Source organism: Ascidiella aspersa, chromosome 3, assembly GCF_963924565.1.
Source record: "Ascidiella aspersa chromosome 3, kaAscAspe10.2, whole genome shotgun sequence".
Classification (NCBI taxonomy): Eukaryota; Metazoa; Chordata; class Ascidiacea; order Phlebobranchia; family Ascidiidae; genus Ascidiella; species Ascidiella aspersa.
The window spans coordinates 15,820,031-15,837,882 of NC_139449.1; the positions used below are offsets into that span (position 1 = coordinate 15,820,031).

Sequence of the window (17,852 nt, forward strand, 5' to 3'; positions counted from 1 at the left end):
CCACCACTAGAGGCGTCTTATACAAGGGCCTTGTGCTTTGACAATTAAGCGCTTTTCGCTGCCAATCAGCCAGAATTTTCGTGGCTGTCATTTTATAAATTAGATCATTTTAATCTAGATACTACTATTTCGGTATGACAATAGATGTTTTTTTAGCACATCTATCGTCATACCGGATACTGAAACAGAGTAGCCTATCTAGATTCGGCGCTGGTGTAGAATCATATTGCAGTGAAACAAGTAAAGGCAAAGCATAATGTTATGGATAGGGTGTCGGTTAATGTTTGGGTCAAGTATTATTATTTAATAATATTGTTGCTTAACCTACGAAAATCCAAACGATAACCAGCAGACTAAGCCAAATAATGTTTGTTGTGGACTTGTGGTAGGATTCTAGACAAGCTTTATGTATTTTGTACAAATGTTTGTTGTGGTAGGATTCTAGACCAGCGCCAATTATTGTTCAAAAATACTTTTTAGGGCGCTGGTCTAGAATCCTACCACAGTTCTAAAATCAACGCACAAAATTTGAGTTAGGTTGCGGGTTAGCGTTTGGGTGTGGGTGGGTCAAGTATTATTATATTCTTTATTTAATAATAATACTTGACCCACCTTTACCCAAACGCTAACCCGCACCCTAACCCAAAAGGTGTTTCGTTGTGGTAGGATTCTAGACCAGCGCCCTTTTTAGTTCTATTAGCAAACGTTTCGGCAATTTCTTTTGCCATCTTCAGTGCAGTAAGTGAACTTTTTTTTAGTTCGTTATATGAAAAATCTAGCTGTTTCTATATATTCATTTGTTGTGTTATTTGTTTTTATGATTACCCTTACGCAAGCGTGTATTGGTAGCGATTTGTGAAATAATTGGCTTTCAGTCTTTTGCGAATGTTATAATTAGTACAAATCAACAAGTAAAGACGGACATTTTATTGTTCCGCTTGTGTGTGACAGCTACTGTAATGAAAGAACACATTTTGACGCGATCCAGCCACCAGGTCAAATCCGACTATCAATCGTTCCATCGTGATTAACATGTTGGCTACCCCTGGTGTATACACTATACAGTAGTGCAAAATTTGGCATATATAGCCTCTTTCTTAAATTTGCTTTTATACCTCTAACGGCATATTTAATCTAGGGTGTTTAAATGCTACATTACACTTTTGTGTTAGCTTTATAATAGACTTATAATTTTGGTTTAATCTTAGAATTTACTTATTTATAAGTATTTCTGAAATATTGAAACATGCCAAAGCGTAGAAAGCGATCAAGCATTTTTATCAAAAAAACATCAGATATTTCAGGTAATACTAGCTCATCGGAAGACACTGAAGTGGCAAGTATTGCAAAAAGGACACGCCACTCATCTGTTGCCTCTCAAAAAGGTTCAGAATCCAACAATGAATCCACTGGTATTGGGTTTAAAAAAACTATTCAAGATTCTTGCAATAAGTCACACACTATTTTAAGCCCTTCAAAGATATATAAAAGACGAGTGTTACGTGGAAGCCTTCCAAACAGAGAAGTGGAAAATACCACTGATTCCGATGTTGACATAAAAATTGAAGCCCAAAGAGGAACAAGAGCTAGTTCTGATATAGGAAAAGCCAACAACAAGAAAGCTGATTTTCCTTCCTGTGACAATCTATCAAATTCTAAGTCTGGGAAAGTTCCAGAAAGTCCAGTTACACCAAAGAGATCTAATCCATTGGGGATAACTGAGCATGAAATGCTTTTAGCCTTGGATGAAAGTGGTGGTAGTCGCCTTCGAAAGAGAAGATTTGTGCAATCTTATCAAGTTGACATGAAACACTGTCCTATAAATGGTTGTGATAGCCGTGGTCACTTGCTTGGTCGTTTTGAAAGACACTTCACTCCTGCAACTTGTCCATTTTATCATAATCTGACCCCCGAAAGATGCCGGGAGAATTATGAAGCATATGCTCGAATGAAGCGTGAAAGAGTGGCTGAATCACAAGACAATGTAAAAGCCACAGCCCATCACAACACACGGAAGCAAGTTGATGTTTCACCTACCCACTCTCAACTCAAGTAATTTTTTTGAGTTAGTTGCGCAAGCATGACACTGGTGTATTTTTATATATTACCAAACCTTGAATATTTTTAGATACCAAAAAAAGATAGAACATTTACGCCTTTCTTGTAACCAATCTATTGATTTAAAACATTTGAATGGAGAACATAAAGCCAAACATGGAACATCACGTGAACCTTTGTTGAATGGCGTTGCTTCTGACTATGATTTAAACCTTTTTAGGAGAGCACAGGTTTGTAAAAATTATATATATATACATCAGGGCAGAGGCGTATTCAGAAAATTAAAAAGGGACGGTCCCGAATTTATAACTTAGGAAATTCTCCCCTATTTTCCGTCAATTGTTAATGAATAATGACATCATAAACTAGTGATGGGTATGATCTCATAAAATAGTGATTTGTAATGATGTCATTAAGCATAACCAATTAACGTCCAGCAAAACGACGCAAAGAGAACACGTTTGTCGATATTGCTTGGTGTGCAATCTTTAACTTCAGGCGTAAAACTAAACCTAGGCACTGAAGTATGTGTGATTAATTTTGGTATGTTTAGACTATTAGCAGCGCATTTTCTAAGTTCCACGTATGGGACCACACTAAATTGCAAGAACGCCATTCGCCACCTACAATATTAAACGAAGATCGTTTTTCCCAGGTGTTATTATGACACGATTAGTGCAACATCTATGCCGAGAGGTGTGCCGAATCAGATAAAATCCAAGCTGCAGTTGAGGGAGAATAAGTTGGATGAATTGCACATTAAACATATATTCTTAGGATATTCTTTTAGAATAATTTTGCGGTAACATTCATTACATAAAAAAGGCCACTTTGAAAGACACAGTTAGCCCCCTCTTCGGGGAATCTGTTTCAGTTAAAAAAATGCTGTTGTTACTCCGACATCAGATATTAGCGCAAACGGCGAGGAACGTTAGTTATTCCACTACAGAAATAATAAGGTAAATCTTTAAAATATTCTAGTTTTCTATATTCTGGATTGTTATCCTAGATCAGGGGTCGGCAACCCCTGGCATGCGTGCTAAAAGTGCATGTGAGATGATTTTTCAGGGCACGCCAAATGATTCGGGAGTGTTCGTGTCACAAATAAAGTGTCTTAAGTGTTGTATTTAACATTATTTTTTCTGGGCGTTAGACTTGTTGTTTACGGCTAACCGTACGTTTTACGTCACACTAAATGCCCTAAAATTGGCGTGTTGTTTACTGCGTGCGTTAAAGCAGGGCATTCTACATTAAAAGTAAGCACGTATGTTTTTGTTCGACTGAGAAACCAAGCTAAAATCGAAACCGATAGTTAACACTTCTCGGGGGCAGCTGACTTGATGTACCTAAAGGTCTTTCGCTGCCCTCTGGGAACTCAGAACCATAATTTTCGTAGCTGTGTATTTGTATTATTATTTCTTTTGCGTTCGATGTTCCGAATAAATAATCTATCTATCTCTCTAGGTATCGACTGAAAAGCGTTGAAGTATATTCCAAAACATCGGGCACAGTATTGTGTTCGCAACAGTTCGTTTATTCAGCATGGTTAGGGTATCATTATAGAATTTAACTTATGAAATTAGGTTTAATGGCGTCTCTCAAGATTGATGAATGACTAAATTAGATGATTATTTGTAAAATAAATGTCAGATCGCAGCAGGGTTGCGGAGTCGGACTCTGGACTCGAGTAAACTAATTCGAAGAAACGGTATAACTTTAATAGTTAGTTCATCTAGTTCAGCATTTGATAACCGTTTTAAGTTTGGGCGCACCTGGCGAGCGAAGCGAGCGCGATTTTCTTTTGGTATAACGGCACTTCTTTTAAATTTCTTGCAAGTTTTTATTACATTGCCGAAAATAAAAAATGTTATATGTAAAATATTTTTAAATAAGTTTTCGGTTTGTCCGCGATGCACTTTGCAGCTTTCCACGGCGCAACGGTAAAGAAGCGCTGATCTGGTTCAAAATACAGCATCAAAACGTTAACAAACCGGACGTAGTAAGATCATTCGCGCGAAACGCGAAAATTTTTCGCACTTCCGTAGTTAAAATAGGCAAAAAGTATTTGAAATGAACACGTGTATAGTTTGTCAAAGAGGCGACAGGCCCGATGAATTACAGTAGGTTGCCGACCCCAGTCTTACACCAAGATCTGATATTAACGCAGACAACAAACAGCGAGAAACATCAGCACCGTCTAACTCGACGTTTTCAGAGAGAAAAAAGCGGAAACCGATTGATTTATATTATTAATTGTCGAACAAACACTTGCTGATTAGCCAACCCGAACAAATAACGAAATACGAAAGAGAAAAACTATCTAGCGTTTACGGTCGACCAAACAAAAGACGAAAAACGGCGTTTTGCGTTTGATGTTGGTTTCACATTAGCTTAAGATGCGTGACCCAATTACATTTAAAAACACGCAGCTTCAGACGGTGAGTAAAACTCTGACAAAAGCGAACAAAAAACAATAATGTCACTTACGAAAAGGGGGGGGGGGTCCGAACCCCCAAAACCCCCCCTGAATACGCCACTGTCCGCGGACAAACTGGGGTCCGTACAGCAGTTTCACAGGGTCCGTAATGAGAAATAGTCTTTAGGTTTTTAAACATTACGCTTTAGCGAATGTTTTAAACATTAGACTATGTTTTAAACATTATATCGGTCATCATTATAGTCTTCAGTTAGTCTTTATTATTCGATAATATAGCGTTTTTTTATGATGCTGTTGTGACATCATAAAGCATATACTATGCCAGGGGTCGGCAACCTTTTGTACGCAGTGTGCCAGTTTATGAATAATGTCAAAATATGAACAACTCGCATGCCAAACATTTTTCTATGTTTGGTTTCGCACTGGCAATCAGAGCTGCGGAGTCAGTTAAAACAACCCGAGTCCGACTCCAGCCAAATATCAGATTTCATCGCGTCCCGAATCCGACTCAGCCTCTGTATTTCACCAATTTACGTAACTATATTAAGGTGGATATTCCGCAATCCACTCATAGAGTCATGGAAAATATACCACGAGCATATGCTATTCCACCTTAACCATTTACAGTTTGCTGCAATATCAGTTTTGAAATTTGGTACTGCGCATGGACACACGTCGGACTCTGGTAGTTCTACCTGGTCTTCCTCAACTTCCGAGTCCGACTCAGCAGCCCTGCTGTGATCTGACATCTAATTTACATATCTTTTTTGAAATGTACTTCGATGCTTTTAAGGCGATACCTAGAAGTGTTAACTATCAGTTTCGCTTTTTGTTGGTTTCTCAGTTGCACAAGAACACACATGCTTACTTTTAATGTAGAACAGTGGTTCTCAACCTTAAAGTTTAGGATTTAAACGAGTTGTAGCCTACTTTTAAATAGTTGGGCACAACACTTGCAGCATTGTGAAGAAGATGAAGTCCAAAGTAGACCGTTAACTCTATGTTACATCACAATGCTGCAAATTACGGAACTGGCTAAGTTCTAAATTTGATGGACAAGCCGCCTTCAACATCTTGCACTTTGCAATTGAAATAATAATTTGTAATATATTTGGCGGACCGTCAGGAAAGTTGTCGCGGACCGGCGGTTGAGAACCACTGATTTAGAATGCCCTGCTTTAACGTAGTAAACGTTACGCCAAATTTGGGGCATTGTGACGTAACACGAACGGTTGGTAAACAACAAGTACGCCCACAAAATTAATATTAAATACAACAGAGTTAAGACACTTATTTGTAACACGAACTGGCAATGTGTGCAATCATTTAGTTAGCGCTAGTGTTAGTGATGTAATGGTTGCACTTTCTTAAGGTGATATAATGTGAGCGTTAAATCAATTGGCGTGCCATGCAAAATCATATTGCGGTTGCCGACCCCTGTACTATGCTTTACTACTTGCTATCAGCGAATCAATCGCATTGCATTACAAAAGTTGTTACATTGGAAAGAATCGTGACTGCACTAGTGTACTACAAGAGCCGTGAAATATCAAAATAATGGCAAAGGATCCACCTGGCAAATTTTTTAGAAAAGTTCAGGAACCGCTGCTGTAGAGTCTGATCCGAAATCAGGAATTGATTAAATTGCACATTTGGCTGGAGTCTAACACTGATTGTTTTTAACTGACTCCTCAGCCCTGGTTGCCAGTGCAAAACCAAACATAGAAAAATGTTCGGCACAAGAGTTTGTTGATATTTTAAAATTCTTGATAAACTGTGTACAAAAGGTTGTCAACCCCTGTTCTAGATTCTAAACCTATTATTCTATATTACCTTGGGGGTTCTACTTTAAACAAACCTAGTTTTAGCAAAGAAGGAATTGTTATTTCAATTCAGAACACCGGTGTGTACAGTGTAGTTATCATAATGTAAACCTAATGCGTAGCAAATCAGAATTTTGGTTACACTCTTGGATGTTCTTAGTTTGCAGAATAGTTTTAAAATTACACTTAATGCCTCGGAAAGATTTACCAAAATCAGTGGCTTATTCAGGATTATAGTTTAAGCAAGGTCAAGCTAAAAAAACAACTAGCCTATGGTTTGATCTCCAGTCATACCAGGGCAATCTTCCCATGTTTATCGCCTAAACCTGGCCAGGTTTATACATTCGTTAGGTCAGGGGTTTTTAACCTTTTTTTGTATATTTTACCCTTTTAACAAAAATGAATATCAGATTTACCCCCAATATATGAAATGGTGCTCATCTTTTAACAAAACGAAAGTAACAAATTACATTAGGTATAATCAATGCAACGGCTGCCATTGCTTTTTGGCAACTATAGTTGTTGGACTACAGCTTAAGACCGAGATAAGAACAACACCAACATAAATCAAAAAATTCAAATAATTTTTCTGATACTTTCACTTCATTAAGGACATGCCATTGTTTAAGACTAAATTTTTGGTTACTTTGACAGAATATTTTTATCAGTCAATGAGATATTTTTACCAAAAACGCCTTGAATAAACTAACTGGGCAGTTAAAATAAAACAAAAATAGGCAAACACATGCATAACCAGAACTATTAATTAGCGAAGCATAACATTAAGAATCAATACTAGGCTATTAGGCTTGAATAAGCGGTAAATCTGAACTAGAAAAATAGGCTACCAATACCTACTGCTGGCACAATTTTAATATCTTGTCATCATGAAATGGATATTATGATTGATAGCTAATTTACCCCCTAAAACGAGGAAATTTATCCCCAGGGGTAAATTTACCCCAGGTTTAGAAAGGCTGCGTTAGGTGAACACAGCATTGCCATCCTGGAAATCATTTGGTATTAGATCCGATTAAGTATTTTTTTGTTTTATAAGATATCGATATCAGAATAAAATGTTAAGTAGTGGACATCCCTAGATTTAAGAATACATTTTAATTACATTAAACAGAAAAATAGATTTTTTTGCTGTATTACACTTTTTTTATAAATATAATAATGCTACCTTGTTTATTTGAGAAATTGCAACAATGGTTGTTGGAAAAATCCCTGATTTTAATGGAGTTGTCTGGTATTTTTACATCCCTATTGACAGGGGGCAGTGTGCTGAAGACCCCCCTTTTGTGACAGATCAACCTGTGGCATCATTTACCATGACATAAAATTTAAACTGAGATGTGATAGATTGATTCTGTGTGTTTATGCAGCTGATTCTGAAAATGTCCTCATTTTTTTCTTAGAAAATCAGGTTTTTTAAATAATTCGCCTTTCAGTTATTTTAATGTATTGCTGTATTAATAATATAGGCATATTGCACACTGTGACATAATCCAACTTTGATGTGATTCACACACCATTCTATATGGTTTTACTGACATCTCTAAAAAACATGTAGGAAAGATTTTTTATCAACATTTTTGGTAATTAAGCAGTTAATTTTCCGATGTCAAAGCGGCTTCAAAGCTGAGTATGAATTATGCCAGATTTTAGTCAGTAATATTGTTACTTATCGCTTTCAAATTTGTGTGACCAAAGGCAAGCAAAGAAGTATCACTTCAGGTATCGATAAGTTGGACAGTTGTACTTAAGCTATAGATTTAGCAAGGAGACCTGTGCCACACAATGGCCCAATGCGTGTGTCACTTCCTCCCCATGAAAGTCTTAAATTCTCCCAGATAAAGTGGAAGATGTTGGTTAATTGAGTAAATATAAACAAAAAGAAAAAAAATCTATTCTGTTTTCCGGACACATTTAAACAGCCTTGATAGAGATGTGTTTTTTTCACAAGAAAAATCAGAACTGATTCAGAACTGACTGAAAATAAAACAACTTGGCTGAGATTGATGTAGTAATAAAACATTACGGAATTGGATTTACAGTAGACCGACCTTTTTGCCACAACAACTGTTCTCCCAAATGCATTCTTTTAGAAGAGACTATAAGCCTATAAGAAAACCGTAAGTGGCTAACATCACAAATGTTACGTCCTTAAGAAAATTTTCTTGCTTGAGGAATAGGAAAGTGGAGTTATATGTTTAGCATTTTTTTACAAAAAATTTTTCACTATAAAGCTGACTAAAATTAAGGGGTTAAATAATTGAAAATACCAGATAGAAGTTCTATTGTGATGACCTGAGTGGTGTGTATAAAAAAGGGCCATGAATCATAGCAGTGGGTTGTTTTCAATGCTTTTCTTTCAGAATATTTTAATTTGATGATATCTTAAAAATGTGATGTACTAGAGAAAAACTAAAAATTAGCACGAAAAAAAAACATCTAAAATAAAATACTTACATTCTTGTTTGAAAAAAAAGTGAAATTTTGTTGACAAGGGTAATTATTTAATATTTAAGAGGGCGCGGTAGAAAAAAGGTTAAAAAAACACTGTTTTAGACAATGTCAAGGGTCAAAATTCTGCCCAAAGTGGATAAAAAGTTCGTATCAAGATACGGCTGCCAAACATTTGTGTTTTTTTTAACATGTGCTTGGTCTACAACTGCCACTTGAACTTTCCACAGGAAGTTGGTTTTAAATAAAATCCATAGTTGACATAAACTTCGGATTTTAACAATTTAAAACCATTGGATATGACTATGTTAAACATGTCGGATGTTAATTATTTGATACTAAGTAAGAAAAATATTCCTTTTTTGCGTAAAACATGAACCAAGATTATATTTAGAAATACAAATGTACAACAGATTTTTTACAGGAAGCTCTTTTATTTTTGATGTCATTAAACTTAGGTAAAATACGCTCTCTTTGGCAATGGTCCTACCTGCAATGCCTTCTAAATGTAAAAAAATAGGTAATACCTATTTACACTAAATATTATCTTTTATTATCAAATATATTTGGTTTGTTTGTTTTGAAAATATTGGTTTACTCTATTTCCATTTACAAGCTGCAACAAACCAGCTAAAGCTTTACCAGCAATCCACATATACAATTAACTTATAAACATAGAATAAAAAGTTAAGACAAAACTTACTCAACCTTTTTAAATTGTTAGGCTTTGGCATCAGAGGGCCTTGAAATCGAACTGGAACGACTTCAACATGTAGGGTTTCCAAATCAGAGTTCCGGTAACCAAGACAGACGCCTAAAAGTGATTGAAATAGGACGTTTTGAAATGGATGTTTGGTAAGTTAATAAATTGTAGGTTTTGCATTGAATCTTTAATGAAATGTTAATACGTAGTTTGTCTACAAAATATATTTACTACCCATTGTTATATTTAAAACATGAATATGTAGTCTTTCTGTATCCTTATCTGTCTGAATTGGCCATCTACCTTCTCATAAAAATAAGTTCAACATAGTTTTAAACATCTACACTTGAATTTTTAAATCTGCTGTACAACATGATTGTCACTAGGGATGATTTAAGTAGAATCCCAAGATGTTCTAGAACAGCGGTTCTCAACCTGTGGGCAATGGCCGTGTTTGAGACTTAATTGATCTGTGAGTTTGGGTCAATTGTGTGTTTCCTACCCACGGCCACGCATCGGTAAAGGAATGCATCAAAACACTGTTGCCTTTCAGCAGTATGTATTTATGTGAAGCAGGCTTTTCCACTTTGTTGCAAATAAAAACTAATTAAAGGCTCGAAACCGATTAAATGTGGAAGATGGTATGCATTGTGCACTCTCTTTAATCCCTCCAAAAATTGATGAATTGATCGATAAAGTTCAGCAGCAAAAATCTCACTAATGCACGGTTAAATAAATACTCTATCTTGACATATGTCATGCTTCTGTTTGTGCTAACTAAACCTATTTTATACCTTTTTCCTTTCATAAAATATTACTCGGCCACGGATCTAAAACGAAAATGAGCCATGAAAGAAAAAAGGTTGAGAACCACTGTTCTAGAATAATAAAAAAAACTAATACGCTGTGCGTAAAAAAAAAAACTAATACGCTGTGCGTAACCTCACATAATAGTGGCCTAAAATTCAACTTTGGTAACCCCCGTAGAGATTTTGTTTAAGGCCAGCATGTTTTTTGATGGAACTTTACTTATGCATCTTAAAACTTTTAAGAAAAAATTGCAATTTCTACACCTGACTGGCAGAATGTTATGCCACTCTCCTAATAACATTTGATTGACACTTAATAATTAGGCACAAGGGTTACGGTAAGTAATTGATGGTCCGAAAACACGCTGACTTTGCACTTCTTGACAGCACTATAAAATGTTTTTACACAGCGACAGGTCAAAATCTAAACTTTTCACTCGCGCATGTACCCTGTCCAAAAGTCTATGCTGTGGCATAAACTCACTTAACATGGACCTAAACTGACCTTGAGTAACCCCATGGCGCATTTTGTAAAAAACAAATGCAACGCACGAAACCTGTCCACGGAAACACTCAGCTTTTCTAATTTGCAGGAATTTTTAAAATGTATCATTTTCCCCAAAACCTGTGTGGATTCCAAATAGCAATTTTAGGGCAATTTAGTTTAATAACTTTATTGATCTGATTTTTGGAATAAACTATCGCTTTACAATAACTCAATTGTTCTGTTGATATAATGGAATGTGAATAATCTAAAAAATGTCAGGGGACAGCGAAGTAAAGTGTTTAGAAAGTGTTGAGAACCACTGCTCTATGAAAGCAATTATTCAAAAAACACTTTGCTGACATATGTACATTATAGTAAAAAAATCAAGATGTTTAACATTTAAAACAACTGACATTTTAAGTGTAATTTGATGCATAACTAAATGAGTCAACTATCAGTTTGTTGTCAAAACTTTGCCCTTATAATTAGTGCAATGCAACACAAAGAACTCTTCAGCAATTCAGTCTGTTTTATAAAACCATATTGTGTGTCAGTTCTGCTTAAAATTATATGGGCCGAAAATTTATTTTCGGGATATGTCTTGTTTTTGCCGTAAATGTTTCAGAATGATTTTTGTCCGAAGCTTTATGGAAAAATATACATCGTAGAATTCTCAAATTTTCAGACAAGACGTAAAGCAGTATGTAGGTGTGCATAATAGGTTTATGAGTCTGCACCCCTAGGGGCCTTCGATTAGGGGACATAAAGCCTAAAATATTGTGACGTAATTGTTTGAGCTCTCTGTAGCTATCGACTCCCATCTAGCGGTAGAAAAACTTCATTACAGAATTTGATTATATTCGCTTGCTTTGTTCAACTCGCGAAGCGACAAAGTGACTGGACGCCTGCTGCGCTTTATTTATCAGTGGTTCGACTTTCATTATGCGCATTGGCTCATCTTAGTAAATCATTTGCAAAAGTATTGCTTTTCAAACATGCTAGCTGTTCAAAATTTAATAATACGCACTATGCTACATAAATTCTATTGATCAAATATTTTTTTTGAACAATCCCCAAATACCTCGTCAAATTTATTTTCGCGGTAATATATGAAGAGGCAAGGCCATGTCCTAAAGTATAAACAAAAGCCTTCATGTTCCTCATTTATGCTTATCCACTAACTTTACTTGTTAAATCTTTGTAGAGCAGAGGTCTACTTGCACAGAAATTCTTTAAGAAATAGTTTTTCCTTTAAAAAATTTTGTGGACTTTTTACATGTTCCTAAATCATTAGCCAATACCACATTGTACAGCAGATGTATACAGGGTTATAGCGCAAATTATCCTTTCAAAAAATGACAATATTTATTTAGTTATTTACATTAAATTGCAACCTAAGTTATTTTTGTAGGTACTCATCTCCGTACCCTGAGGAGTACATACGAATGCCAAAACTTTTTATTTGTGAGTTTTGCCTGAAGTACATGAAGAGCTCAACCATTCTCAGACGGCACATGGCAAAATGTGTTTGGAGACATCCTCCTGGTGACGAAATATACCGCAAAGGAACAGTTTCAGTTTTTGAGGTAAATGTTCTCCTTTACTTTTTGATCTAGGTGTGTAGTTTCTTTGTGAAAGTGTTTCAATTTAACGACACTATACTCCATCATATCCACAGGTCGATGGAAAGAAGAACAAGATCTATTGTCAGAATTTGTGCCTGCTTGCTAAGTTGTTTTTGGACCATAAAACTTTGTATTATGATGTTGAGCCATTTCTTTTTTATGTTATGACGGAGGCAGATTTGTCTGGATGTCATATGGTGGGTTATTTCTCCAAAGAAAAGAACTCTTTTCTTAACTACAATGTTTCTTGTATCCTGACTATGCCACAATACATGAGAAAGGGGTGAGTCTCCTATTATTTTCAAAATTAATTTATTAATTTAAAAATAACAAATAAAATAATGTCTAGGTGTAAAAAAAAATTTCGGAGCATATCTTATTTCTTGAATTTCGTTTTTTTTTTATATGTTTTATTCATAGTTCTATAAAAAAAAGTAAGAAAGAAACTTTAGATTTTTAGATATGACATAGGGTGGTCACTGGTCAGCACTCTAGATCATATTTTTTAAACTGCCCATACTTAAATGTGATTGTGTTATTCCTTTAATTTATTTGGTTGAAAAAATTAGTTGATTCATTTAAGAAGGGATACATGGGACACATTAAATTACTTGTTTGTTTCTAAAGGTAAAAAGATAGGCCACCTAACAATCGGTGGTCTTAGGAGCAAATTAATACACAAAATGATTTGTGGAAAATTTGTTCGTCTGTTGTATTTCAAATTTTGATAGAAAATTTAGTTTAGAATGCTTAAAGTTTTTAGCGTTTGGGTTCAGACGTTTGGTGTGCATTTCAGGAGGGTGGCAAAAAATAAAATTGCCCTTAATAAAAATTGATTGTTGATTTCAGACCTACTGAACGTCTTACTTTATTGGTCCGTAACACATTATTTTTTCAACGACTAAAGGCTGATCTTCTCGTTCTCGTTTAATTGCCTACTCCCACGATACACTATTGCGCAACTGCGACAAGAAATAGACCAAAAGTATCGCACAAAACATCCTACTTATTCAATATTTCGATAAACAATCGAAACGGTCTTGCGAAGTAGGAAATAGTGATTTCTTACAACAAAACGTAACTAAACTTTTAAAGACCGATTAAAGTTGTTGATAAATCTTTTTTCCGCAGCATGCCAAGGTCACACTATCCGTCAATACTATATGGCTTACTGGTTTGCTTGGCAAGATCTCTTTATTAACTGTCGGCTGTACCCAGTTTTATTTTCGAAATGTGTATAATTGCCTTGCTGCTTGTAGTATTAGGGGACTATTATTTTTTTAGAGCAAATTAATTATGAAGAACGATTTTAAAGTAGTCCTTTTAGGGTGTTCATGGTGTTACGGCAGCTCTGTGACTCGAAATGTCACAGCAAAAGTGAATTTTTGTTACTTTGTCTAGGTTTGTGACGTTTGTGAATGCCAAAAAATTATCGTTAATTTAGTCAACTGGCTGACTCGTGAGCAAGAGGGAATGTTAGCCCGTGATGAGAACCTAACCACTTGTCCATTAATACTAATTGAGTGAAATATTCCATTTTTTTTATCTCGTGTAAGTGATATTTTGTTTACAAAGATAACATTAAACCGGTTATTCGTTAAAACATAGCCGATTAAACCACATTATGAAACATGTCATGAAATGCGAAAGAGTCGCAATTTTTTCCACATTTAACAGTAAAATGAAAGTAGTAACATCAAAAGTTCAATATATCTATAAAAAATAAATACTGTTTAATAGGCATTTTGCCACGTCATATTTAGCGGAAAATTTTAGAACCATTGTGAAAACAAAAAGTTTGCGTCTATATTAACATGCTGTTATTGGTTTTGGTCACTTGCTTAGGTAATGCCTGGTGGGCTGTTTCATTGCTTTAGAAGTGGAAGAAAATGTTACACACCTAGTGGTCCATACCCTTTTTGTATCACGCACACCCTCTGATAATTTTTATTTGCCTCCAAAGCAATTGTGGACTAATGTTGACTTTCCAAATAATATATACTTTTATTCTCAACGAATTTCAAAATTTACTTACAAATTAATGAAAACTATAGGTATGGGAAGATGTTGATCGACTTCAGCTATTTGCTGTCACGTCGCGAGGGCAAAATTGGATCTCCCGAGCGCCCACTTTCAGACCTCGGACTTCTGTCGTACCGAAGCTACTGGACCGACGTAATATTGAGCTACTTGTCGGAACGAGAGACCGCCGCCGATCTTTCAATCCGCGATATTAGCCAAGAAACTGCTGTGAATCCCGCTGACATTGTCAGCACTCTTCAGGCGTTGGAAATGCTAAAATATTGGAAGGGAAAACACATTATATTAAAGAAGCAGGACATGCTTGACGATTGGCTGACGAAGAGACGCCAACGTCCTCCTGAGTATGCCCGAAAAACAATTGACTCCATATCTTTAAAGTGGACACCCCCGAGGCTTAAAGATCACTCTTAAAACACTGTTAAGTCCTCCTCCCAGACGGTTTAGCTTGATTGCGTTGTTTAGTTGTTTTTATATTTAAATTTACAATTCCGTTTTTAGTCTTTGTAAGGATGTTTACACAGGTCGTATAAAGTTATATTTTAATTGATTGATAAACTGCACTTCAACGTTATTCTGTCTTCATTCAGCTGATGCATTTGTAATATAGTATATTACATAGATCTACAGAAGAAATATTTTAGAAACGCTGCAATTTTCGGATACGAAACGCTACACGTTCGGCAAATAGAAATTTCAAAACATAAGTTTATTTGCATTTCACGGTGATTGGACATCTGCACGCCTAAAAATTAACTAAAGTTCTTCTTTGTTTACTAATAAAATTCGCACAAAACTTTGCAAAATGCACGAAAAACCTCTTGGCAAAGAGCGTTATTCGTTTTCAAACAAAATTATCGCAATAATTGTCTTCGTCACCATAGCTATTATTTGTAAAATAGGACCTTTTGACGCTATTTTAGCGAATTTAAAATTTTTTGGCTTATTTTTATGTTAAAACAATGTACAATATAATGCAAAAGTAACCAAAAAGCAATATTGTTTCTGAAATGGATTGACTCAAATGAGCAAACAGAAAAGACGCGAGCTCGGTCTAAACTTTACAGCCATCAAACTGTGACCTCTTTTTAACATTAATGCACGTTGTACGATACATTTGCTGAAGTATCAAAAAAGTGTTATAGCCGATGATTTAAAAAAAATATTGTAGAAATCAAACTTATAATCAAAGTGCAGTATTGTGTGTTGTGTCTGTAATTGACAATTTTTTTTTTAAACCGGCTATAAAAGGTACTGAATACCCGTGATGTCGACCGGAAAACACCAACAAACGTCAAACCATGAGGATACGGCTTGTGGTGGAGCAGCAGCAATTGTTCGACTTGCGTGATATTAAAGCAAACACATGATCGCAGTACCAAACTGCGTTTAACGTGTGAGAAAAATCCCGTTTAAAAATAATAATTGCTTACTGTTAAAACCGCCGTATTAGACGCGATTTTTTGCCCACTCTGCCTAATTTATGCCTTGGTTACACACTGTACGAAATACTAAAGCTTACTATACCCAGAGAAGATCATCATGCTTTAATCTATAACTGTTTGAACAGTGAAAATTGCTTGAACATTGGGCCTTTTTTTGAAAGTAGTAATAAAGTGATCTTCCGCGGACTAGATAAGGAAGTTAGTGGACTTAAAGAACTTGGTGAAGAAAATAAGTTTATCGCAGAAGATAATTGGGCAGCTTTAAGTTATAATTTAGGCACTTTTGCGCATGTATTTGCAGGGATAAAACTGAATTTGTTTAAGCTGGTTTCCGCTAAGATTGAATCCGAGTTCATTTGTTAAGGTTGCGTGTTCCAACAGCTTAGCCACAGCAAGGCATTAAACATATCTGAGTTGATTGAATAACATCAGAACGGCAATCAACTTACAGGAATAGCTTAAGGTCCATGCACAGTACTAACAGTCCAGCATAATAACTTCTGTTACATTATTTTAGTTGAGTGAGATGAGCCATTGTCCGGTTGCGTTCAGTTCAGTTAGTTAAGTTAAGTCTCGTTTGGCTTAATGCAAACGGCTTTTGTACACATCGCCTGGCCAAAGAATCGCTTAGCAGAGGCGTGACGGAAAGGAAATAACATCTTCGTGTTACTTAACGCGGTCAATGTTTTGCGGAGACAGGACTGCGTTTGGGTCACGTCATAAACTTGATTATAAAACTTAGTTTCGGATAATAAGACGACCCCTACATATTCACCCAGTCAAGTGAAGTTAGTAAACTATTGATCGTTAATAATAATTTTTCAATGTAGGTGAGAATATGCAGCTATTTGGATTTTAAACTAATATGACCTAATTATTTAACAAAAGTAATTAACAACATAGGCCACTGAACTGAAAACTATACCTGAACACAAATCAAGGATATGCTGCTGTCCAAGCTTAGTTGCCATTTTCTTCTAACAGTAAACATCAAGAATTACAAGATATTAAATCTAGAAACATCTAGATTTTTCATAGAATATAATCTTGAAAGTTTTGATAAATAATCAATACATTTGTTCAAAATATATACATTATAAAGGATAAAATACCGTAGAGTTGCATTACGGGCCTTGCTTGGTGCCTTAGATATAAGGTTTTCCGTTTCATAAAGCATTTTACTAAACATGACCAGTTTTGAAATTTTTATTTTATACCTCGTTAATTAATTTTTAATCAACGAAAATTTTGTATTTGTTAAAACAGTGTTTCCCAAACTTTTTTGACAACGGACCACTATTTGTGAATCTCTATTTTCGCGGACCGCAATACAAAGCCAAAATTAAATAAACCGAATTTTATTTATTTACAAAACTGACAACATCAATGGGACGGATGCGATAAAAGGCAAACTCGTAAGTCAGAGTCCACGAAAAGTCCGGACCTGTGTTTTTTCCGAATGGGATAAGGATATATTATTGCGTCATACACGAGGAATACGAGAATTTTTCGTTAACTTTTTGACTACAACGAAGGCGCAACAAGTAAAATTTACAATATTGGATAGCAAAAGCTTTTGAAACCATTAAGTTGTGAATAACTGCGGCAATTATCTTTGAAAGGGTACATACTGTACAACATATATGTGTGACTTTTTAATTTCTTGTTATATCGTCACGGACCACCTGGGCAGTAGTCGCGGACCACAGTTTGGGAAACCTTGTGTTAAATTAATAAAATAATTTTTAGTATAATCTAAAAAAACATGTAAGCTCTTGATCAGGGTCTTATCCGCTGGACCGCACTCCCGCTAAGGCGCCAAGTAATTCTTAAAGGGGTGGGCGCGAGCTCTACCTCAATATTCAACTTTTGCAGTGATTTTAAAGCCTTTGTTAGGTTTTCAATCTGTTTTTATGATGTATTTTGCTTTAAATTAGAATTACACGTGTGTAGTTA

At 35.5% G+C, this 17,852-nt stretch overlaps 1 protein-coding gene across 1 annotated transcript; it reads left to right on the forward strand.

The window, feature by feature from the left end:
- Positions 1-805: 805 nt before the first annotated feature.
- Positions 806-15,546, forward strand: LOC146160389 (histone acetyltransferase KAT7-like). Its single transcript, XM_083384426.1, has 6 exons — positions 806-2,052; positions 2,129-2,288; positions 9,512-9,642; positions 12,198-12,372; positions 12,465-12,694; positions 14,466-15,546. The coding sequence occupies exons 1-6, from the start codon at positions 1,247-1,249 to the stop codon at positions 14,863-14,865; spliced, it is 1,902 nt and encodes a 633-aa protein (XP_083240552.1). The 5' UTR covers positions 806-1,246; the 3' UTR covers positions 14,866-15,546.
- The last annotated feature ends 2,306 nt before the right edge of the window (positions 15,547-17,852 follow it).